This window comes from Arachis hypogaea, chromosome 14, assembly GCF_003086295.3.
Source record: "Arachis hypogaea cultivar Tifrunner chromosome 14, arahy.Tifrunner.gnm2.J5K5, whole genome shotgun sequence".
In the NCBI taxonomy this organism is placed as follows: domain Eukaryota; kingdom Viridiplantae; phylum Streptophyta; class Magnoliopsida; order Fabales; family Fabaceae; genus Arachis; species Arachis hypogaea.
This window is the reverse complement of record NC_092049.1, coordinates 141,623,047-141,646,080: the sequence shown is the minus strand read 5'-3', so window position 1 is coordinate 141,646,080 and position 23,034 is coordinate 141,623,047. Positions and strand designations below refer to the sequence as shown.

General features: G+C 30.4%; 2 protein-coding genes across 3 annotated transcripts; one reads left to right on the top strand and one right to left on the bottom strand.

The window, feature by feature from the left end:
- Positions 1–5,989: 5,989 nt before the first annotated feature.
- LOC112798136 (beta-hexosaminidase 1-like) lies at positions 5,990–11,722 on the bottom strand. The gene is made up of 15 exons (XM_025841322.3): positions 11,109–11,722; positions 10,928–11,011; positions 10,570–10,605; positions 9,972–10,083; positions 9,817–9,887; positions 9,563–9,693; positions 8,817–8,833; positions 8,643–8,691; positions 8,030–8,130; positions 7,679–7,738; positions 7,516–7,549; positions 7,119–7,217; positions 6,955–7,014; positions 6,632–6,882; positions 5,990–6,341 (listed from the first exon to the last, which is right to left on the bottom strand). The coding sequence occupies exons 1-15, from the start codon at positions 11,505–11,507 to the stop codon at positions 6,166–6,168; spliced, it is 1,680 nt and encodes a 559-aa protein (XP_025697107.1). The 5' UTR covers positions 11,508–11,722; the 3' UTR covers positions 5,990–6,165.
- A 6,639-nt stretch (positions 11,723–18,361) lies between these two features.
- LOC112798135 (metal tolerance protein 11) lies at positions 18,362–22,540 on the top strand. Of its 2 annotated transcripts, none has more exons than XM_025841319.2 (6): positions 18,362–18,873; positions 20,031–20,140; positions 20,312–20,557; positions 20,860–20,940; positions 21,034–21,267; positions 21,839–22,540. In XM_025841319.2, the coding sequence occupies exons 1-6, from the start codon at positions 18,699–18,701 to the stop codon at positions 22,181–22,183; spliced, it is 1,191 nt and encodes a 396-aa protein (XP_025697104.1). In that variant the 5' UTR covers positions 18,362–18,698; the 3' UTR covers positions 22,184–22,540. The 2 variants fall into 2 exon arrangements, with proteins under 2 accessions (XP_025697104.1, XP_025697105.1); XM_025841320.3 differs by lacking the exon at positions 18,362–18,873 and adding an exon at positions 19,186–19,397.
- The last annotated feature ends 494 nt before the right edge of the window (positions 22,541–23,034 follow it).

The window sequence follows — 23,034 nt, the reverse complement described above, 5'->3', positions numbered from 1 at the left end:
TTTCTATTATTCTTGTCTTTTTTTTCTTAATGTTACTTTATAATATAAAAATTTAATAATAACTCTACTTGAGTAAATCAAAAGGACTAGCAAAGTTGATAGCTATTTGCTCTAAATTGTAGTAAAAAATACAAATTTGCTAATTTTTTATAATAAAAAATATAAATATAGATTTCGGTGAATCGATGTAATTTTTAAGAGGTAGATCTCGATAAGTTTTAAGAGACAGATCTCGATGAGTCAGTGCAGTTTTTAAGAAGTAAAACTCAGTGAGTTAATATAGTTGTTAAGAGAGATTTTAGTGAGTCGACATAACTTTTAAAAAGCAGCCAAAACTGTCATCTGATTCATGCCTCAACTATTGTGTTAAGAGGCAGATCTCTGTGAGTTTTAAGAGACAGATCTCGAAGAGTCAGTGCAGCTTTTAGAAAGCATATCTCGGTGAGTCAATACAGCTGTTAAGAGACAGATTTCAGTGGGTCAGTGTAGCTTTTAAGAAGCAGCCAAATCCGTCATTTGATTCATGACTCAGCTGTTGTATTAAGAAGCAAATATTGGTGAGTTTTAATAGGTAGATCTCAGTGAATCAGTGTAGTTTTTAAAAGACTGATCTCAGTAAGTCAATGTAGCCTTTAAAAAACGAATCTCGATGAGTCAATATAGTTGTTAAGAGACAGATTTCAGTTAGTCGGTGCAGCTTTCAAGAAACAGCCAAATCTACCATCTGATTCATGTCTTAACTGTTGTGTTAAGAGGAAGATATCATTGAGTTTTAAGAGACAGATTTCAGTGAGTCGCTGTAACTTTTAAGAGACTGATGTCGGTAAATTAATGTAACATTTAAGAAGCGAATCTCGATGAATCAATATACCTGTTAAAAGATAAATTTTTGTGAGTCCGTACAACTTTTAAGAAGCAGCTAAATCTGTCATCTGATTCATACATCAATTATTATGTTATGTTTCAGTAATCTAAAATATTTTATTCATCTAAATATATGCACCTCCATATAAATATAATTAAATAAAAAAATATTCAACTCTAATTGTATTTCGTCAAATTTAAGATAATCTAATATAAATTATTTTAAAATATACAATGTATATATAAGGTAGAACGTCCATAAAAAAACATGTCATCTATCATAATTTTAATACCTCTTATCTAACTACTAATTTTATCATCAAAATCTCTTTCAGATATTACTTTCCTTCAACTCAAAAATTGTAAATAATTAGAAGTTTCTATCCCCTAAAGATTTTCGTTAATCCAGATAGTTATTGAACAATTTGTACGTGTCAATTAGCAAGTATATATAAACTAATATCATGAAAATATATATAATATAACAATCTACATAATTGGAGGAATCAATATTCCTTTATGACAATCTATGACATGGGCATGCAGAGTTTTATTATCTATAAAGAGGTAGTTATTTAATTTCATTGGTATTGTTGTTGCAACATAATTAAGCAGCATCAACTACTCGTGAATATGAGGGAGGACCAGCAGTGAATCTAGACATTATGAAAAAGAGACAAGTGTTCCCACTCAATTGCCTTGTTCTTCAGGTTCAGGGCAATGACTAAATTAAATCCAAGATTATTTCACTTCTCACTATTTTGCTGCATCACAGGTAGCATGTGTTATCCCATATCATTCATTACTCTTTTTATAATAATATTTATGTGACAAATACCTTGTTTCTTTAATAAAAAAATATGAAAACTCAGGTGCAGTCGACTTCACGTAAAGTTTATAATTGAGAGTCGTTAGATGATTTAACTGATTTGACTAAATTTTCATCTAATAGTTCTCAATTATCAACTTCACAGAAGTCGACTGCACCTGAGTTTTCACCTAAAAAAAATAGTTCAAGTTGTACTTATATTGTAAGGGATTTTTTAGTCCAACATTTTAATCTCTAAAAGCAATTTTAAAGACAATCCCGCTACGTTATCAACAGTATTTCTACCAACTTCTGTCAATTCTGATTTATAACGGTATTTAATAAAAATGTCTTTATAGATGTGTCTAATAAAAATATTTTTTTTTATGACCGTGTCTAATGAAAGTGTCTTTATAGATGTATTTTCTAGATGTATTTTTTTATACATGTGTTTAAAATATAATAATTAATTATTGTTGGTAATAAGTTAGCAGATAGTATATTAGTACCCTATACTTTTCTTTTTAAAGATTATTTCTATTACAAATACAATTTTTTAATTAATTTTATTGTCAATAAATAATAATATTTGTCCATGTATAAAAATCAGTCACGTAACTGTTAATAAGTATATATAGACAAATTAATTTCTGTGTAATAACTAATAAGCAATACTGCATCAATTTGTAGTTATTTTTAACGCTGATATTTATATTTATTAATATGCTTTTTTAGATTTTTTTTTAGGAATTAAATTTAAAATTTTATTTTTCTTTTTTAAAGTTAGTTATTCTTTTATGAAATTAAAGTATTCAACTAAAAAAATTCTTAGAGACAAATTTAAAGTATTACTTGTGACACAACTGAAAATTTTGAAAGTAAAAAATTAAATGAAAAATTAATTATTTTATTTATTCAATAATTGCCATAATTAAATAATTAAAAATATTTAATAATAGGAAATAATCAAATTTTGTTTTATTTAATATTTATTAATTATTATTAAAATTAATAAATATTAAATAAAACAAATTTAAAATTTTTTTATATTTTTTATATTATCTTTAAATAGTGTACATATTTAGGGTTAGATTTGAGCCAAAACCAAAACATAGGGTGATGAAATTAAATATGGGTCAGAAGCTGAGGTGGCTTAACAGTTTGGCATATCAACCTAGCTCCATTGATATCAATAATTTCTCTTTGTTACTGTTGGTGACATAAAAGGTGACCTGAAATTCAAAACTACTACTATTTGTTTAGTTGAACTCCTATGATGGTTGTTAATTTCTGGTCTCCGGAATTGTAATAATGTTGATAACCAAATTTCTTAGTTTTATAAAGAAGTATTATTGAAACTTGAGTGTTAAAACGGAAGATCCATATAAAATCAGTGGATTTAGAAATTTTATAAGAGGGGTTAAATTAAATATAAAATAAATTAAAATATGACATAACAAAAAATTAATAAAATATAATTTATAGTATATAAATCAAAATTAATAATTATATTATATAACAATTAACATTCAACTATTTACTTTAAGATTTTGGTATTTTTGAATTTATTCTTGATATTTCGTATAACTAAAATTATTAATTTATCATCTGAAATAAATTTTAAAACATTCTCTTTTTCAACATATACAATCATATAATCTGTTAAAAGTTCGTCTTTCATCTTGTTTTAAAGTATTATTTTTATAATTTTTATTGTTTAAAAAATTTATTCAATTATTACTGTTGTCATAGAAAGAGTCAAAATAAAATTTTTTTATAATTGTTACTTTTTAGATTAATCCAAACCTATATTTTTTAATAATTTTTTAATTATTTATATATTTATACGCTTTTATTATTTTCTAAACCTATTTATTAATTACTACTGATATATTATAATACACATGATAATTTATACATATTAAGTTACTAATATGTAAATTTTTTTAGTGTGTAATATACAAAAATATATTTAATTTATAATAATAAATTAATAATAAACTAATTGTAATAATTTTAAAAAAAATTGGAAAGACCATGGCCACCTTAGATCTCTTGTAAATCTCTCACTCTATAAAATAATATTTGGATTTGGATATTCAAAAAATATTTTTTAATTTCTTAAGATATGGACTTTCTCATATAAGTATGATATTGATTCCTCAAGCTAATTAACTATATTAAGAAATAATTAACAATGATAAAGATGGTTTAATGAAGAAATAAGTGCCATTTTTAAAAACAAGTAGTGATGTGTCCAAGTATAATAATTAAAATGTACTATAAGATAATATGTCAAACATTTTAAAATAATTTATTAACATTATAGAATTGAATGATAGCTTTTTGAAAAAAATGACTGAAGTTGTGGAAATTGTTGGTGGAGTTTCTAGATGTTCATAATTTGATTACTTGTTTGCAATTTTGAGACTATAGTCATATGTGTGGACCGTTGCATGACCTTAACGTAATAAATAGTAAGAAAATTTTGAGAGAGAGTTTTGGATAACACCTTAATGGCTAAGAATTAAGATAGTATTGACAATTGGTCAATGTTAATCCCTTTAAGGTTCAGTCTCTGTCATTTTCCATGTGAACTGTTATTGTCTTGTTGTGATTATTGTTTGGGAATGCAAGACTTTTTGAGCTACGTTTGTTTGTGTAACATAATGCATTGGGTCCCTATATATTCAAAATAAAGTTTAATTAGGATTTTTTATTTTAATATGGAAGAGCGGAGAGAGTTTTACGTTAATGTTACAAAAAATAGAGTTTTACAGTGTTATGGGGGCGCTGTTCTGTGCAAGCACAATACGCAGAACACGTATTGTACTGACAATACGCAGAGTGTGTATTTACAATACGCAGTCTATGTATTGTCTTTATAAATTAAAAAAAAATTAATCTGACAATTCGCACTCTGCGAATTCTATAGCCCCAGAATTTTGTAAAACATCATAACTTCCAATATTAAAGGATTACACCCATTTTTTATCCAATATAAAAAAAAATTAACCGTTTAATTATTCTTGATATTTTTATAATTTTATCAAATTTTTAATTATGTTTCTATATTTTTTTTTAATTAAGTCCTTACTCTTTAGACGTTATATAAAATTACAATGATAGACTTGCATCAAGTAGTTAAATGTTACAGAAAATTGTTACCAACATTAGTAGAAAAAAGGAGATGAAGATTACAACAATATATATGCTGTTATTTTACTGTTTTTTGGTTAAAAGGGACTAAATTGAAAAAAAAATTAACATCTAAAAATTCAATTGAAAAAAAAAATATAGAGATTTAATTGAAAATTTGGTAAAACTATAGAGACCTTTAGAATAATTAAACCTATTAAAAATAAGGTTTAGTTATTCTCTTTGTCCTTATAACTTCATCAATTTTTTAATTATTTTTATATATTTTTTTTAATTACGTTCTTATACTATATCAGATTTTATAAGTAAGTCTTTTTTTTGGTGACTTATAAGTAAGTCTTTATTATAATAAAAATATTGATATTAACAGAATATTTTGTTATTATACTATATCAGATTTTATAAGTAAGTCTTTTTTTTGGTGACTTATAAGTAAGTCTTTATTATAATAAAAATATTGATATTAACAGAATATTTTGTTAAACTATATAGAATATTCAAACAAGGGTTAGGTATATTCGTTTTGTTTAACGAAATATTCCATTAATTCCATCATTTTTGTTACGACAAAGACTTAATTACAAAATCTGATATGATATAAAAACTCAATCGAAAAGAAAAAAAAAAGTATAAGAACCTAATTGAAAATTCAACAAAACTATAAGCATAGTGTAGTAAATAAACCTAAAAATAATTTGTACCCTAATTGGAGTAATGATAACTGTACTTGCAATTATATACACCAGTTCAATTTACATCCTCATTACCGAAAAAAATTATGAAAAAATAACAAAAACAGGATTTTGTAATGAAAGTACTTTCATGTAGTATGAAATTTTGCTTTGCTTTTTGTGCAGATTAATGTCTGTTTATTTGTATATAGTATTGTGAAAATTACTTTCATACCATCAAGTATCTTTCTTATATCATAAACTCAACTTTCATGATTCACCAATAACTAAACTTATTTCACCTTTTCTTTCTATGCAGAACCATTTTCTGGTGACTTGGATGAACATCCTTAAATGGTGTGAATTGCAACTAGCAATTTCTTTTCAAATTTATAAACACATAAATTACTTGGATAATCATAATTAGATACTATAGTTTATCACAATGGACATAAACATAGTATAAAGAACTTTCAAACAACACACATAATAAAAAGAAGTTTGCTTTTATAAACAGATGGTAAAAGAAGTGGATACTATTTTGTTAAAATTCATCAACTTCTTTCATTTATGATGTCACTGTTGCTAAGCTCACTAGGGTGCCCTGACATACACAACAAACATGGCTGCCAAGGCTTTGATGTTTGATAGTTTTAAGACTCATTATTGACTGTAGCACGAGCCTGCGCCGTCTGGAGCCTGTCTAGCATAAAAGTGTCTGACAGGAGCGGCGGCAACCCCACGTCTATTCAACAGGCATCTGAAGTTTAGCAGCCGCGGCAAGGTGGTTGAGGTAATATTTGCTTTAGGAGTTGACTCTCTTGGACTCCACAAGCGTTCTGTGCCAATCAAGTAGCACTTAATATGATTGCGAACACAATATCAAAATTAAACTCTATATATATCATGGTAGAAACTCATGTGCAGTTGTTTTCATGTGATGTTACTAGTTAAATATCGTTAGATGATTTCACATGTTTGACTAAATTATTATCTAACATGAACACAACTGCACGTGAGTGTTTACCATATATAATTGAAGAGATACTTCGACAAAAGAAAAATGAATGATGCAAGAATGGCGAATGACAGAACGTCGAACAACTTGGCATCAGTAAAATGTGCATACCTGCAGCTGCAGCCGCTCGAGGCCATATTGTTTGCTGAATATCGGATGTATCAGCCGTCTCACCCCACATGCATACTTCTCCACCGATTACAAGCTTTTGCTGGGAGGCGTCGTATATTCCTTCTAGCGGCTCGGCCTTATAGACCTCGTCCCAAGGCACATCTAGATGGTCAAGATACCAGACTCCTTGGTTACTGAAAATGCACCTGAAACCTTTCGCAACAGCCTTCGGACAAACGCCGGGACCCAACCTACAGTTTTGAGAAACACATTTGAGTTTTGTAACATAATAAGAGTACTTACTTACACTGATGGAAACTCACCAGTTATGCACTATAGTTTGTGGATTGAGCTTAGATGGAAATGCATTGAAGGTTTCTTCCCTGAAGAGTTATCACAATAAGAGTCAAATCTATGAACACATGTAAGATTTAAGAGCGTGACATCGTAAATACATAAAAGCATTATGTATATATAGAGATTATACCAGTTCACTGGGGTCCAGTTTTTCGAAAGGGCTATTTCTTGCGCTTTCAGTACGAAATATTGATAGCCATCTTTTGTAGTCAAGTTGTTAGTCTGGAGCCTGCATTTCAGTTAATGGTCAAAACACTGAATAGGCATCAAGCATAAACATTGTGCAAAAAAATGAAGTGTCTAAAATGGGACAAGAGAAGCTGATAAACTAGATTGTCTGTTTGAAAATCGAAGCTCTGCACGGTGGAAAAAAGAAAAGAAAAGAAGAGAAAATATGACATGATCACTTTACCAGTCCTTTACATATGAGAAGTTCTACTTGAGATTCCAATAATTTATGTGCTCAAATGCTAACTGCTTTACATGAACAACAATTAAAGCATCATAAAATATAAAGAGGTTAGTACCATTGTTTTACATGAGGAGTTTTGCTCCAGCAATCTGTCGAAACAAAACATAGTTCTTACATCAGTTCGCAGCAGTTCACATTACTTCTTAATTACAGTAATCATTCAAAGTCTAAACTCTAAAGAACAGACTTTTTGATCAAGTGAAAACAGTCAAACTGACCTGTATTAACTTCGTCACCACCCAAGTGAAATAGCTCAAATGGGAAAATCTTTCTCAACTCTGAAAAATTATTATATACAAAATTAAGAAGTAACCAAAAAACTGAACAAATTATAACTAATTGAACTGTTTCAACTATACGGTAACAGCTAGTTTAAGAATGTCATCAAGCACTACTATGGAGGTACTACACATCAGAACAAACTAGTTTTCAATAGTATTGCCAAGGCCAACTATGAATCCACAAGAAGTCATCAATGATTTATATCAGAGAATACAATTATTAATGTAGCACACAAATCCAGAAAGAACAGAACAACTGTGAGGCTCCGGGTTTTAACAGAAGCTAACCTGTCAGAATACCGGAAAAGACATCAAAAGTGAAATTCTTTGAAACATCTAGTGGCTCCCTACAGGTAGGTGATGGCCAAAGATCCGGATATCCGACACCCCTAGACATTTAAAGAAAATAAAAAAGGAAAGACAGAAAGAATGAATGAAAATAAAACAAAGAAAACAAGTTAATTTTTATCGGATGCGCATTAAACTTGATGTTCATGAAGCCAGTAAAATGCTTAACATGTGGCTTTTGTCTTCTTGATTTCAAGGTAACAATCTGACCAAGCAAATATGGAAGGGGAAAAAAAACTTAGCAACTCCTCACTATGATAAACAAAATTGTGAATTCAATGTCAAACCATAGCACTTCTTCGAGGATACATTGAGCTAAATACCGACAATCAACATCTAATTTTCCGACGAAGGACTTACTGTAATTATATATTACATTTTTCAAACTAATCATCAACTTCTCTATGGTAAACTATGTCTTTCAAATCTTGAAGTAATTACAATGAGTTATAAAAGTATATGAAATTCATTGCTCTTACTGAGTAACAATAATAAAGCCAATTACTATCATACTATCAAGCTGCACTTAAGGTATCAGAAAATGTTTTTTTACCATGATTCTGCATGACCAGGGACATCCACTTCTGCCATCACATTTATGCCTGTGATAAATCATGCAAATATTCATCAAATAGATGATCATTATAGCTTAACAGGCACAACAGGGGGGAAAAATCATAGTCGACAAGCATAATTTGCGTGATAAATATATTAAATCAAACCTCACCTCTCATTTTGGCAAAACTTTTAGCAGCACATGGTGCAACATGGAATAAAAATAAGAGGAAAAAAAGTATTAGTCTTTGATAGATTAAGAAATTTGACTCAAAGATATGCCCTGAAAAGTAACAAGTTGGTAAAAGGAAAATATCCATGGATCAATTATCATTATTTTGGAACATAGAACATGTTACATTTATAGCCCTTCCCCATCTTCAGTTCTAAAACAATTTTTTTATTAAAAAAAAAAAAAGAATTTCATTAGATGAGGAGAAGGATAATACAAAATGTGGGGATAAGGGATTTCCTATACAAAAGCAAAACAAAACAAAAGGTTTATCACTTTATCTTGAAGCATAGCTTTCCAATCTTTCAATATGTCAGAGAGGGAAAGTCCCTGAACAGATCATGAGCTTTACACCAAATTGATGCTAGGCGTCTAACCCTATCCCATAAATCTTGCTTGTAAGAACATGTATCATTGAAGGTGTGTGCCTTATGCTCCAACCAAAAGAGTCCTAATAGTGGCAAAAACTGCCCAGTGCCACAAAACTTTTGCCTCTTTTCTACCCACCAAACCCAACAAACTATTGCCTCTTTTTTAAATTCAACTATGAGAGGATTCAAAATTGCTTGTGATGATAAAAGTTTGAGATATGTTTACAGTAGTTTAGTTGTGGTAGCAGCATTATTTACAATGGGACAGTGTGAAGCAAAAATGATTGTAGAGAACTTGGATAAGGTAATTCTTACTTGACAATTTCATATGCATCCTCTACTGTGTAGCGTTCCCATTTTGTGTATGAACCGTTCCACAAATTTGGATATGAAGGTACCTCAAGAGGAAATGACTCTTCATCTATGATGTGCCAATGCAGAACATTCTATGGGGTTGAATAAACATCAGCATTACATGAAACAAAAAGAGCAGGATAGGCTTGTTAGGTTGATACTTCTTCAGTTTCTAATTGTCACAAACAAAACGAAACTCGTGACACTGATCTTACAAATTTAGCATAGGACATAGAGTCAATGATCTGCTTAATTACAGTAATTGGTAAATAGTGTCTTGATGTATCTGCAAATTAAAGAAATTGAATAATCATCATGATATAAAATTGATAATTGCAGAGTTTTTCTCAGTGAAAACATTGCAGCTCACCCAACATAAGCCCGCGGTACGCAAATCTAGGCTGATCATGGATGACCCAAGGTGCTTTGTGTATTTGTACTGTCTTAGTTGTATAATCAAAAGAACACAATTGGCTGAATGTCTGGTGCATCATGCAAAGACAATAGATTATTTTCTTTAAGCAACTTACAATCTAAATGCAAACACATACTTCGGCAGTATTGAGATTGATATTCGATAATGTAAAGGTATAAGAAGGTAATGCACTTGTGCAAGGATAAAAACAGATTTCAGATTTACAATTCCTATGGAGAAAATGCATACCTACAATATCAAAGGTGGATCATGCATATAGATACATAATTTGAAGTTAAACAGTATATGTCACAATTAATCAGGAAATATTTGGTATCTATAACTCTTTTAATCAGATATGAAATAATAATGCTATCAAGGAAGTTTAGGACTTGAAAACAAGAACTTAAGTGTTCTATGTTTATCAATCTCTTTCTTCTCCTAGATTCTAGGCATGCTCCTCTATTTCAAGTCCCCTAGAATAAGATGAAAAGGCAAAGGGGAAAAAGTCTCAGCTGATTGAGTTGCATGCACTTGCAAATTCTATACATACCTCTATTCCGCGCAATGCACCATAAACAGTATTCGCCTACAACAAATTGAGTGTCAAAATAAGATTACTAGCAATCATCTAGAATGGCAGTATTGCTTTACATTATCATTACAAAGATGTCTTTGAAGATGATAGTTAAAATATTGACATGCATTATGTTGAAGCTGAACAGTTTAGTCAAATATATTAAATTATCTAACGATTCTCAACTATTATCTTAGTGAGTTATAAACACTTGGTTCATTTTTTTTTTTCAGTTTTAGAAAAAAGAAGCAATGTGTAAGCTACTATCAATTACCCTAAAACAAAAGCATACAGATAAATAATTAAATTGTTGTAATCACAATTCACAAAGCACCTCAATTGTGACTTCCCCAGCAATGGAATCCTCCTTGACTTTTGAAACCTGCAAGGTATAGCTTTCATCCACTCCAAGTTGAAGCTACAAAGAGAAAGAGAAAGTTGCCATCTTTTTCAAAACCCATAAAAGAAAACAATCAAAAGAGACCAAAAGTCTGAAACTTTAAGTAACAAACAACCTCATCATTGTCTGAATGGACAGTGATCTTCAATTGGGAAACATCATATTCAGATATGATACTTTCCACCAACACCCTCTTAAAACGAAGCCTTTCACCAACATTACCACTACCACTGTGCTCAAATATGATCTTTTTGTACCTCTCAAAAGCTTCTCCAACAATGTAAGAGGCACCAGCACCACCAGTTCCAGCTACAGAAAGTTTGAGTGAAGGGTCAACTGAAAGAACTTCATCACCTGAAGTGAATTCAGCTGGTAAAGGCCAAAGGTATGTGAGGGATTCATCAAAATGGGGTTGTTTGGTTCTGATTCCTCTCGAACCATCAAGTAAAAGTGATTGAGGAAGAACAACAAAGAGAGCACACAGAACGAAAAAGTAGCAGAACATGCGAAGCATGATGATGATGATGATTGAAAGTCCAAAGCTTGAAGAAGAGTTGAATTTATAAATATATAGAGAATTTTTCCCTCTTATATATTTGGATGATGTGAGTAACAAGGTTAATAGATTTGGAAGAAGGTGAAGACTGAAGACCGAAGAGTGAAGACTGAAGAGTGCTAGTGCTACAACGTTTACCAGCTTGGGGATCTAACTCTGGTGGAAATGTCTCTGAGTTTCCACCGGTGCAGAAAAGGTTTTAATGGCTGTAAATAAGCCACGTGGCGTGTTTAAAGGTGAAACAAAAACTAATTAGAATAAAATATATTTTTTGTCGTTAAAGTTTGACAAAAGTTTTAAAAATACCCCTAAATTTTATTTTGTTTCAGTTTTGTCCCAAAATTTTTCAATTTGCATCAAATATATCCATGACGACTAATTTTTCAAAAAATTTAAGACCAATTCAACAACAATTTCATAAGAACAACCCTCAACACAAGCAAATCAAGCATAATATTCATGCATTATTGTTAGATTGATCTTAAATTTTTTTAAAATTTAATCGTCGAAGGTATATCCTATACAAATCTAAAATTTTTTGGATAAAATTAAAATAAAATAAAATTTAAGGATATTTTTAAAATTTTTACCAAATTTTAAAGATAAAAAATATAATTTACCCAATTAATTATCTATTATAAAGGTTTTTTTATAAAAATAGAGTAATTATTCAATTTAATTTTTTAATTTTTTAATATTAAATATTTTAATATTTTAGGTTTTAGAAAATATAAATAGTCTTTAATTTTTATTTTTGTTAGACAATATAATTTTTTTTCAGTTTGATCCATTGAATTGAAATCATTATTTTAGAATTTTTAAATATTTTCAGAGATTATTTTGAGATTTTTTTAAAGTTTTTTAAAAATTCTTTTATACTTACTTTTCGAATCAAATTAAAAGAAAATGTGACGTCTAATAAATAAATATTAAGGATTGGTTTATGTATTTTAAAATTTGAAGACTAAAATATTTAATTTTAAAAATTTTAATGACTAGTTTGGTTACTCATAAAAATATTATATTATACATACTAAAAAACAGTTATTAAATTAGTTATATATATTGTTTTATATAATTTTAATATTACTTTTTATTTTAATATATATATTTTATATAAATAATTAGTTTAGCGACTAATTTATAAATATGATAACCTCGTGCAAGTGCATGCATAAAAGCTAGAATAAATAATTCTATTTGATGAAAGTAGGTAGGTAGATCAAGACAGAACAATTTCAATTATAGCTTAGGTCAAAATTTGTCTATTTATCTATTTAGTATGATATTTTAGTTTAATTTTGGCATAATTTTAGTGTCTATGATGTGATTAATTATCTATATAAAAAATTGTTTTAATTTAATAGTACATGTAGTAGTTTTGAATATACTGATAGAAACAATTTTAAAACTATTATCAATTTTAGCCATTATAGTTAATTCTCTAACTCAATCTTTGAATGTAATAGTCATTAAATAGAAAATTATATTCTTAATATATCAAAATTAATCTCCTCTATGGTGTAGTATGGACTATAGATATATACAATTTTTTAGTTGATACTTTTTGAAAATTTCTATATGACAATGTCTCATATAAAAAATTCCCATAAAATAAAATATTTTATTGTTGGGTTGGGCCTTCATTGTACAAAATTCCTATAAAGCCCACCATGACTGTATATGGATCCATATCAAAGTATCAAACCAAATAACAAATATATTTTTGGAAAAAAAGAACTTTTTAGAATTAATAATGTATGCTATGAAATATATAAATAATAGATCTAAAAATTGTTATTATTGTTTTTCTTAATAAAAAATAATTTGATCCATGAAGAGGGACTAAGGTCCTATCAATTTTTTATTTCTCCATCCCAGAATTTAAATGATGAAAGTTATTTTCAGTTTTCTTTTCAAAATAGATAAAATATAAAAACTCACAAATACGCAATTATTATAGATTTTAGATTTCCAGAAATATTATAAAAGTTATATGGATAAACACCAAGTCACCAACAAACTCATGACTCAGTATTATTGTTCATTATTATTTTTGTCTCTGTTTATTCTTTTGCGAACTTTCCTCGTCCATAAAGCAGGTTAGGGGGACCATTCTCTATTAATATGTGGCCGAATTCAAGGAAGTTGCATCATGCCCAACAAAATAAATGACTAAAATGAGTATTATATTGATATAGTTCGATTCTTTTTTAAAATAAAAATATTTATATTTTAATTTTAGGGTAAGGCACATAATTATATCAGTACAATAATAACAATTTTACATCAATGTTCTAAAATAAAAAATGTTACGTACATGTCTCCATACACATATTTATATAAATTGAATTAGGCTAATTTAAATTAGATTTTGTAGTAATAAATCAAAATAGGGTGTATCAGATTACTAGTGTTGGAGAAAACTATATAAATCGAAACAGCTTATATCGATTTATGCATTACTAAATCGAATGTAATCAATTCAATTTATGTGCATTGTGTGATAGTAATAAATTGACACAGCCAAGTTCGATTTAGTATATATGAATCAACCATACGAATAAATCGACATCAACTAATTTGATATAGTAGGATACACCTTTATAAAAAGGAACTGAAGTTTATTCCTCATTATAGTGGGGTTCGCAATGGTTAGTAATGAGAGTTTCTTAGTTTTAGTGCACTATAGAGGGTCGATTAAAAAAAAAACGTGATTTGGGATAAAATTTATTGATAAAGATCCACCGAGTGTTTTTTTAAAACCTTCAATGAGTTTCGGTGAATTTCAGAACACTATAATCGAAAAATTTGGACTGCATGGTATGAAACGGGATGATAAATTATTCTATAGAATTTCAATTTCGGTGTTGCACAACAGTGTGAAGTACGATTCGTTCGTCATAGACAGTGACAAGATTTACAAGTTCTGTTCTATTGTCGTCGCCAGTTTTCCAAGATGAAGACCCCTAAGCTATTAGCTAAGCTTGTAGATGTGGTCGGTAGTTCAGGAGGTTCGAACTGAAATTCTCAGTCGACGACAAATCCAGCCGCTTCCAGATTGAAACTTGTTGGTGCCTCGTTATCTGTGCCTGTGATTGCACATGCGGCCGTTTTAGTTGCATCTTCGTCCTTCGCAGCTGATATCAACTGCAATTGTGACGGAGTAGTAGGTGACAATCGATCCTTCAGTAATCTTGTTATTGCTATGACCGGTACTCCTGTTATGGTCCCAGTTTTCGAAGAGGGTGGAGCACTGGTTGGTATCGATGATGTACTGCGGGATGATGATGATAATGATGTGGAGTCCACCATGATTGTTGATGATCGTGATGACGACATCGCTATGAATATTCCAATTAGGGCTGGTAGAGCATCTAGTTCAGAAACTCATTAGTACTTTTCATACTTTTCAACTTTAAACTTGGATGCCATGACACAGATGTCTTTACCGGGAGTACTCTTTAAATTTGGGATCAGAGATCCACAGGATACTGGAGCGTCGGCTGAGTTCCAAGTCGAGCAGCAATTTCAGGATAAATAGGAGGTCGTGTTAAGCGTGACGACTTATAATATCCGTTGTGGAGTTGAGTACAAAATGTTGAATTTATATAGATATGTGTATCAAGACATGTATGTAACGTTTTTTGTATTGAAACATTGATGTAAAATTGTTATTGTACTGATTTAATCACGTGTTTTATCTTTTTTTTTTTTTTGGATTGTCTATTTCAAGTGTAATTATTCTACTGTGATATATTTAATTATTTTACTATGATATATTTAATGTTCGATTAGCCGGGTACCAAACGGATCAGATGAGCGAAGTGGTTATGAGGGATGAAGGGAATCTGGTCCAAGGATGCTGGCGAATGTATGTATCTCCCGGATTCGTGTCTAAGGATGGATCGTTGGAGCCTCGCGACCTCACAAGCTGTTGTGGTGTAAAGGGGGAGCCACCTGCAAAAAAGACTCCGACGTCCAAGTCAGAATCCGTACAGATGGCAGGAGAGAGAGGGTATAGTGACGTACTTCGGGGAAGGGTAGGACCCTCCCCTATATACTTCGTACCTAGGGTGGGTCCCACAGAAACAGACCCGCCTTTCAAAAAATTTTTTTCCTCAGCTGTTAGGTGCTTTGCTGGAGGAGTAAAGGTGTCGAGTTGACCTTCGAATTCGGATCCGACGTGCCTGTTGGGTCGACCGCCCGGGTCGAGGCGTAATGCCAGCTGAGCTGAGTCGGAACATTTAATTATTTTGATAATCGATTATTTAGTTAAAAAAAATGCATCTGAATGTATAAATATAAAAAAATACATAATAATTAATTTATTTAATAAGTTTTAGTATACGTATTTTTTTATATTTTATTTAGATGTATATGCATTAAAATTGATTTTTTTCGACTGAAACTAATAACATATTTAATTTGTTTAGAAAAAGGTTATCGATTCTGATCAATTTTGATGACATTATCAATTTATTTATATTTTCCAATAAACGAAAATCAATTATAATAGTCTCTTTCCATGCAACTTGATAGGAGAAGATATTCAAATCCAAATCCAAGTAAAGCAATCATCTTATAATAGTCCAAAATTTTGAATAGATTGGTTATAGTAATTTAATGAGAGATTCATATTTCTTTTCATAAAATTCATCGATAATAAAATTTATATCAAATTTTGTAGTATTTTTTTAATGTAAATAAAAAAATAATTAATAAAAAATTTATCTTTTATTTTATTTTAAAATTTATTTTTTATAATATTTATAACTGAAAAAAATTAAATTATACTTAACAAAAAAAGCTGAGGCCAAAATCTTCATTTGTCTCTATATGTCCGTTCTTGTCTATAATTTATAATATAAATATACAATATATATTATATTTTTTAAATACTTTTCTTGTATAATTGTCAAAGAGAATTATTTATATGACTTTAGTTTATTGACAAACAGATATATAGTTTTCCCCAGAATCCCACTCACCATACAACACCTTCCCTTATTATGCATTGCAATAATAAATTAAACAATTATTATTTATTATATCATTCGATAATGGTATATTCTTTTATTATATTCTCTCCCACCCAGTTGGTTCTCCATCTCTGTTAACAATTTGATGTTGATTCTGAAATATAATGCTAAGAAAAATGGGCAAATTGTACATTTTGACTAAAGAAAATTCAAACATATTATTAGAGCTTTTATTTGCAATATTTAGAGTTGGTAAAAATCAATGAATATAGATTGGGTCCAATATTTGAAAACATTTTATCCATATAATCTATCCACTTTTTTAAGATACTATCTAGTTGTTTCAAAGCCATGCTGTAGAGAATAAAATACAAAAAAAATTATCAAATATTTTATTCATGTCAAATAAAATATTACATCATAAATGTTGTTAGGTTAAGAAATGAATAAATTCCTTGTCATATCCAATAAAAAGGGAGGTGCATCATACATGCATCATATCAAACTAAAAACAAAAGTTTTTTTTTTTTTTTAATTCAACATAATATTCTTTCACCAATATTTAAAAAAAAAATTCAATATTGTCGAGTAAAGAATTTAAGCCTAAAATTTTTTATTGGAAAAAAGTAGTTTTAGTATTAAAAAATTAATTATTTGATTATAAAAAGGCTGGTTATTTTTTATAGTTAATTGTTTTATCTTTACATATACATATATTTATTGTTATAAATTTTTAATATTTGTAAAACATTTTTATAAACAATTATACAAGAAGTTGTGTAAAAAAAAAATCAATTATGTTACATATATACTAGAAATAAACTACCATGTATACTGTATAGATTATAAATTTAGTATTTCATAAAAAAAATTTATATTATTATAAATATATTTGATTATTTATCTATTACATAATTAATTATTTTAATATAATAAATTTAATTTTTAATAATTAATTATTTAATTAAAAAATACAAATCAATATATATATAATACATAATAATTTTTTTGTTTTCATAATAATTAATTTTTAGTGTATATAAACATTTTTGAGAGGCAGTATATTTATCAACACTCATGCACTTTAAAAAAAGTATCAATACGGAAGTATACATAATTAGTTACCAATAATGATAGATACTCTAATATATAATTTTTTTTATATTAAAAGTATTGCATGCTCCATTATTTCATCTAAAAGAATCTATATTTTGTCAACTCTATTTACAGCAATCATAAAAGTCTTTACAAATTGGGAATTCTATTTTTTTTTTTAAAAAAACGTTGAGATTCAGTGAAGGTGATTTACATTTACTTTGATATTTTTTTTGGTAACTACATTTACTTTAATATATTATTTGATTTGTTATTTTTATCATAGAAACATAATCCAAATAAACCAAACCTATACGTATTTTTTGGCTCAGATAAAAAAGGCACTCAATTGGAGACTTCTTGGTAGAATGAATGAACACGCCATGTTTGAGTAGAAACTCTATTGGTAATTATTTTTATATAAAATTATTATTTATTATGATAAAAATTTAGATACAATTAAATTTATATAAAATTGATAATAAAAAATTATTATATAAAAATTTAATTATATTATTTAAATTATTTAATAATTATTAACTATCAATTTTACGTAAAATTGACTGCACTGTTAGGTTTTACTCATAGTATCATTTTCAAAACCCGGGACCAGATTCATCATTCATGTGGCCCTTGCTCCGCGCAAAATCTCATCCGTCCACGTGTACAATACCAAGCCACCACGCGCCAAAACCATCAATCGTCGTCACCGTCCAACAAAACCACCACCACGTATCGCGCGTGTTCCTTACTCTCTTAGTTTCAGCTACTACTCACTCCTTCAGCTCATTTCTTTTTCATGCCTTTCAATTCCCCTCTCACAGTCTCACGTTTCGAAACTATTTCAATTGTGTCTGCATCTTTATTACAAGCAAAGAAGAAAGAAGAAAGTATATCATAGCATCAACACCAACCACAACCACAACCACAACGTTCTCTAAAATGCATCAATGCAATCACAACCGTTGATTCTTCTTCTTTCAAAATCTTGATCTACTTTTTCAGTCAACAACGACGACGGCGAGAACGTTATAAACGACGGCGTTTTAGGGGTTTCTGGTGAACGGAGACAATGGTGGAGACGTTGGAGGTGCAAAGCGACGAGCAGAGATCGCTGCTGTCGCCGGACTCGAACAATGGCGACCGTTCATGGCGGTTGAACTTCGAAGGGTTTCAGATGTCGTCGCCGCACGCGGACAAGCAAGTGAAACCCTCGCGTGGAATCCATGACTGCTACGGTGTTCTAGGTACAGCACAAACGATAAAATCGAAATGTGGAAAAAAAAAAAAAGAAGGAACAAATGAAGAAATAAGATGAAGATAATTGAGTAATGATTCTAATTAGTACCTTAATTTGTAAGTGATTCAAATTAGTACCTCACATCGGTACTTGTCAGATGCTAATTTGATCGGAACTTTACTATTTTGAGGGTGAATTTGAGGATTTACTGACAAATATAAAAAATTTTGCTATAACCTTTTTGGAATTTCTTTCGGTATTGGTTTTGTAGTATATTTTCTTGGAATCTGCTTTTTGTTATGATATGGTGAGGTTAATTTATTTATTGTGAGTGGGAATCTGGAATTTGCTTTCTATGAATGGTTGTAGTTAATTGCGAGCTTGTGCTTCTAGAGTTTTTGCTGTTTCTGTGTGTACGAGAAGGATTTAAGCTCCCTGTTTTATATTCTTTTGTATTTTCTTTTGCTATAAGAGTATACTGATACTATTTAGGGTTAGTTTTTCTCTTTCCGATGGTGGATTTCGTTCAAGGTGAAATTTCAGAGTTTGTCGTTGCATTTATGTTTGTTTGGCCTGGTTTGATAGTATTTATTGGAATTTTGTGTTTTGGCCTAAGGGTCTGGGACTCTGGGTATAAAGTGAAGGTCCTTGTGAAGATTTGGGTGTTTTGGGGTTCTTTCCGTTTGCACAATAAGTTAGTAGCTTTTGGTGATTGAATTGTACACTTTCATGCTCCATGTTTTTAACTTGAAGAAGTTTCATGAAATGACTGGTGTATTAGGTTTTGCATTTGGATTTTGGATCTTTGCCTTGTGTCTTTAAATGGAGTTTTGTTGCTTCTGTGATTCCTGCAGATTTATGGAAGGCTTTGCTTTTCAAGTTAACAATCTGTCCGCTTGTTTTCATATGACTTGCTTACTGTGTTGTCTGGTTTATGGAGACTTTTTTCTTATTATTTTTGTGGTCCTTTAAATTAAGTTTATTTGTACTTGAGCTTTGAGTGTGCTACTGAATTTTCTTCATCCATGAATTCTTATGTGCGGATTTCTTTCTGAGAGGAGGTTAATTATATTTCTAACAAGTTTATTTTGAATGATGGTATCTGTATCTTACTCTTACCTACTGAAATTTGAAATGATATTTCTAAAAGTATTCATTCCTCAGGGCAAGAAGATAACATTGCTGAGTACTATCAGCAACAGGTTGAAGTGCTAGAGGGCTTTAATGAAATGGATGCCTTGGCAGAACGTGGTTTTATTCCTGGGATGTCAAAGGTCTATATTTCATTCTGCTTTCTATGTTTCCAGCTGAGTTTTCCAAACAAATTGATGTCCATATAATCGACTAGAGTAAAAAGTGGTTATATAAATAAGCCACTATTGAAATATATTTTAACGTTCCAAATACATCAGTGCCTTTGGCTGAATATCCAATTTTGTGTACAGGAGGAGCAGGAAAAGCTAGCAAGAAGCGAGACGTTTGCCATCAGACTATCAAATGTAGCAAACATGGTTCTCTTTATTGCTAAAGTCTATGCATCAATCAGAAGTGGTTCCTTGGCCATCATTGCATCCACTTTGGACTCGCTTCTTGATCTCCTGTCTGGATTCATACTCTGGTTTACTGCATTTTCCATGCAAACACCGAACCCGTATCAGTACCCTATAGGAAAAAAGCGAATGCAACCTTTGGTTAGTTCTCCTAATTTATATTCTTTTTGAGAATGTCTGAATATCAACTTATGTTCTTGCCTGTCATACAAAGAGTTGGTATTTTTCTGTTTCCCTATCTTCTTGGCTCTTGGGATTTACTTTATAATTAAATCAGATATTGAGAAAGATTACTATGTTATAGTTTGGTTCTGTTGTGTAATTGCGTAACGCGTACATATGTTCCATGGATAAAGCATAAAAGAAAATTTCATCGATAATTCTCTAACGGATAATTATGTTTTCATCTTGCCACTAAATATTGAATTCAAATCTGGTTGCAGGGGATTCTTGTTTTTGCCTCTGTTATGGCAACACTAGGATTGCAAATTATTTTGGAGTCAATGCGGACACTAATATCAGATGTAAGTTGATTATTGGTTATGAAGTTGACGTACAAACGGATAACAATATATCGTGTTTCTCTAATCTAATCCATTGCATAATAACAACTCCAGGAAAATGCATTCAGCTTGACCAGAGAACAAGAGCAGTGGATTGTTGGTATTATGCTTTCAGTGACGTTGGTCAAATTCCTCCTAATGATCTATTGCCGCTCCTTTACTAATGAGATTGTCAAAGCCTATGCCCAAGATCACTTTTTTGATGTGATCACGAATGTCATTGGTCTCATTGCTGCACTTTTGGCAAATTATGTAGATGATTGGATGGATCCTGTTGGTGCTATCATTGTAAGTGAATATTCCCCCTTTGTTTAATGGTTTGAACTGTGTTATTTTGTTAGCCATAGAAAAGGACACACAAGTCTTCTGCCAAACTCTCCATGAATTTATGTTAAGTTCTGATTCATACCTAGGAGTAAAAGCTAATGAACCAAAATATACAAAAATGATATTTTTTATTCCTCACATTCATTGACAACAGTGACCATCTCTGCATTAGCTTCTGCTGTCCTCCTGTATTTTTACAATTTATTCCTTTTTATGGAAATCAATATCCTGTGCAAATGGGACCTGGTTAGACGATTGCAACTGTCAAATTAGCCTCGTAATTTCTGTAGTCTCTCTTCCATGAATTATTGCATGTTATGATGGTTTGATGCATACAGCATACCTTTTATATCATACTCTAGACTTCTAAGATTTAAAGAACAAGCATTAGTCCTTTTGAGCAGTACCATATTGTGATGGAAGCGATGTCATATTATCACTATTTATGTTTACTTGCCAGCCTATATAATAGCTTGTAACATATAACTTTCAATTGCCTTACTTATGGTTATGGCTGACTCTTCTACTACAGCTGGCTTTGTACACTATCCGCACATGGTCGTTGACAGTGCTGGAAAACGTGAATTCCCTGGTTGGAAGATCAGCTGCACCAGAGTATCTTCAGAAACTAACATACCTCTGCTGGAACCACCACAAGGCCGTGCGGCACATTGACACTGTGCGTGCTTACACTTTTGGGTCTCACTACTTTGTTGAGGTTGATATTGTCCTGCCTTCTGATATGCCCTTGCAAGAGGCTCATGACATTGGGGAATCATTGCAAGAAAAGCTTGAGCTTTTGCCTGAGATTGAACGTGCCTTTGTTCATCTTGATTATGAGTACAGTCACAAACCTGAGCATGCCCAATCCCATTGATAGCAGCAATTAGGAAATGCAATGCCTTGCCATCAATTGTAAATGTGAACCATTTCACTTGGATTCCACTCTAAAGTTGCTAATCTTCCACATAACCCTGTCATGCATCATAAGTTCTTAAATCTCAACTTGGTAATATATGCCCCAAGTGTATGTCATGATAGGAAAATCATGCAGAGATCCTTGAACATCCCAGAGTACTATAGTAGCAGAAATAGATTCCTTGCTTCTACCTCTATTCAGGTACAGTATCACCCATGTATTGTATCTCAATATAGGGTGCTGGTTAAAATGTGCAAATCTAATGTTTTCCTTGGACCAGTTTCATGATTAAACTATAGGATGTGTTTTTTTCTAGTTCATGTTTTTGCCTTCCAATTTTCCGTGATTTCTATGTCTGGTAATTTTGTTGAAAAACAATACATGTGAGGGCTTTAACATCAAAGATCAATCTGGTAAGTTGCCAAATTAAAGATGAATTTCACGTGTAATATCAAGTGATTCGAATATTTAGATAACATACCAGCAAAGGTTATGCATAACTATCATCTTAGATTTGAACATTTCTGTAACTCTTTCACACACACACACACACTAGCTATTTATTTTTTGTGTTGGAGTGCAACTGGTGTTTTCTAATAATGTGGATGGTTAACATTTTTTTTTTGTATGGACACCACAAATCTGAGGTCAGATTTGTGGTTTTTATTTTTTTTAAAAAAAATTACAAATCTGATCTTTAAATTTGTGCTTTAACAATAAAAATTTTTTGAAACATGCAAATTGAACCCTCTGATTTGAGGATTTTGAATTTTTTTTTGTTTTTTTATTCAAAATTTACCCTCAGATTT

What these genes read in the sequence shown, in the direction of transcription:
- LOC112798136 (XM_025841322.3), bottom strand. Translation starts at nt 11,507, where the DNA reads ATGCTTCGCATGTTCTGCTACTTTTTCGTTCTGTGTGCTCTCTTTGTT. An exon ending in TGGTGACGAAGTTAATACAG is followed by an intron (nt 7,550 to 7,678) that starts GTCAGTTTGACT and finishes TTGTTTCGACAG; the next exon opens with ATTGCTGGAGCAAAACTCCT. An exon ending in TCGAGCGGCTGCAGCTGCAG is followed by an intron (nt 6,342 to 6,631) that starts GTATGCACATTT and finishes TGATTGGCACAG; the next exon opens with AACGCTTGTGGAGTCCAAGA.
- LOC112798135 (XM_025841319.2), top strand. Translation starts at nt 18,699, where the DNA reads ATGGTGGAGACGTTGGAGGTGCAAAGCGACGAGCAGAGATCGCTGCTG. An exon ending in AAAAGCGAATGCAACCTTTG is followed by an intron (nt 20,558 to 20,859) that starts GTTAGTTCTCCT and finishes ATCTGGTTGCAG; the next exon opens with GGGATTCTTGTTTTTGCCTC. An exon ending in ATCCTGTTGGTGCTATCATT is followed by an intron (nt 21,268 to 21,838) that starts GTAAGTGAATAT and finishes CTTCTACTACAG; the next exon opens with CTGGCTTTGTACACTATCCG.